Raw genomic sequence first — 2,380 nt, forward strand, 5'->3', positions numbered from 1 at the left:
GTACAATGTAGTCATTTAGAATGCATGTAGAAAGCTTAGATGTGATGAATTTGACATTTCCTTTCTTCAGAAAATGCTGTACATTTGCAGAAATAGTGTTTTCTTCTATTCCACTGCATAATATTTTCTTGAACTTTAGTATAATTTTTAATACAACCAACAAGTTTTTATACGGATCACAGCATGGTTACTTAGGAATAAGTTTACATGCTTAATGAAATTATAGATGTCACTAAAAGCCTTTCTGTGTTCAATGTTTCCCAGAGTGTGTGTGATGATTCCAGAGGTAGTCAATGCAGTGAACATTGGAAGAGTTTTATCCATGAGTCTAATTCTAATGTCCAGCCAAAGAATCAGCTTGCAGGCGGCCATTATGACGGTGGAAAAGTCTATGACAAAACGTCAGTTCACAATACTCATCAGGTTGTTCCTACTGAGAAGACAAACAAGCAAAGTCATAATGTCCAATACTTAAAGCAATCCTCAAACAGCACTGAACAAATGAATATAGCTGTCAGGGAGAATGTTTCCAAATATTTAACACGCAGGAAATGCTCCAATCAAATATCAAATTTCTATACACTTAACAAAAGAGGACCCAGCAAAGAACATGAATTTGAGGACTGTGCTAAAACAGGTCACTGGATCTCAGGTGTAATTCTACATAAAAAAAGTTATGTTGGACAGAAGACTGAAATTTGTAAAGAATGTGACAAAGAGTTTTGGATAACACCAACCCTTTCTAATTGTCACACGGTGCACATGGGACACAACTCTGATGAATGTAGAGAATGTGCTAAAGCCTTTAGCCAGTCCTCAAATGTTAATGATCATCAGAAAATTGATACAGGAGAGAAATTTTTCAAATGTAGCTCATGTGACAATGAATTTAGAGAGTCCTCTAATCTTGCTGAGCATGACAGAATTCATACTGGTGAAAACTCTCCTTTGTGTAGAGAATGTTCAGAAGCATTTAGGTTGTCCTCAAATCTCACACAAGCTCAGAAAATTCATGCGGGAGGGAAGCCTTATGAATGCAGAAAATGTTGCAAAGCCTTTAGGTGGATTTCAGACCTTACAAGACATCAGACAGTTCATACTGGAGAGAAACCTTATGATTGTACTCAATGTGGCAAAGCCTTTAGCCGGCATTCACACCTCACTCGACATCTAAAAATTCACAGTGGAGAAAAACGTTTTGAATGTACTGAATGTGGGAAATCCTTTAAGCACCGGTCAGCACTTACTCAACATCAGAAGATTCATTCTGGAGAGAAGCCTTATAAATGTACACAATGTGGCAACCTCTTTAGGCATCAGGCAACACTATTTAAACATCATACAATTCATACTGGAGAAAAGCCTTATGAATGTATTCAATGCGGCAAAGCTTTTAGGCTGAACTCACACCTCACTCGACATCAGAAAATTCATACCGGAGAGAAGCCTTATGAATGTACACAATGTAGGAAAACCTTTAGAGACCGTTCTTCTTTTCATAGACATGAGAAAATTCATACTGGAGAGAAGCCTTATGAATGTACACAATGTAGGAAAACCTTTAGAGACCGTTCTACTTTTCATAGACATGAGAAAATTCATACTGGAGAGAAGCCTTATGAATGTACTCAATGTGGCAAAGCCTTTAGGTTGACCTCACACCTTACACGACATCAGAGAATTCATACTGGAGAGAAGCCTTATGAATGTACTCATTGTCGCAAAGACTTTAGGCAGATCTCAAACCTCACTCAACATCTAACAATTCACAGTGGCGAAAAGCTTTATGAATGTACTCAATGTGGCAAAGCCTTTAGGCTGAACTCAGAGCTCATTCGACATCTGAAAATTCACACTGGAGAGAAGTCAAATGAATTTTCTCAATGTAGCAGTCTTTAGGTCGACCTCAAGCCTTACTCAATGTTATATAATTCACAATGGAGAGAAGCCTTGTATATGTGAAATATTTGGTAAATTGGTAAACCTCTAATGTAACCTTTTTCAGCATCAGAAAACTCAAATTGTAAGTGTTGAGCACCTGGTAAAGCATCTTTGCAGCACTCAGACCTTACTCAACATCAACCAATTCACAACACAGGAAGGCCTTCTATGTATACCTTTGTGATATAAGCTTCAACCAGTCCTCAATGCTCATTCATCACAAAGAACATTCATATTGTAGTGAAGCCTATTAAATGTGCAAAATGGGATAAAGCTTTTAGCCACTTACCACTCTTACTAAACTTCAGAAAACTCGTACTGGAAGCAAGCCTTATAAATGTAAACTAGGTGACAAAACGTTTAGACATCAGGTCATGCATACTGGAGAGAAACCACAAAAATAGTGCATATAACTAGTGTATTTTTTATCAGAGGTACC

At 37.5% G+C, this 2,380-nt stretch overlaps 1 protein-coding gene across 1 annotated transcript; it reads left to right on the forward strand.

The window, feature by feature from the left end:
- Positions 1-207: 207 nt before the first annotated feature.
- On the forward strand, positions 208-1,899 carry LOC118983505 (zinc finger protein OZF-like). Its single transcript, XM_037041112.1, has one exon. It carries the CDS (start codon positions 208-210, stop codon positions 1,897-1,899), a length of 1,692 nt encoding a protein of 563 aa, XP_036897007.1.
- Positions 1,900-2,380: the final 481 nt, after the last annotated feature.

Source organism: Sturnira hondurensis, unplaced genomic scaffold, assembly GCF_014824575.4.
Source record: "Sturnira hondurensis isolate 20B ecotype Veracruz unplaced genomic scaffold, ASM1482457v3 Scaffold0000451, whole genome shotgun sequence".
NCBI lineage: Eukaryota > Metazoa > Chordata > Mammalia > Chiroptera > Phyllostomidae > Sturnira > Sturnira hondurensis.

What these genes read in the sequence shown, in the direction of transcription:
- LOC118983505 (XM_037041112.1), top strand. Translation starts at nt 208, where the DNA reads ATGCTTAATGAAATTATAGATGTCACTAAAAGCCTTTCTGTGTTCAAT.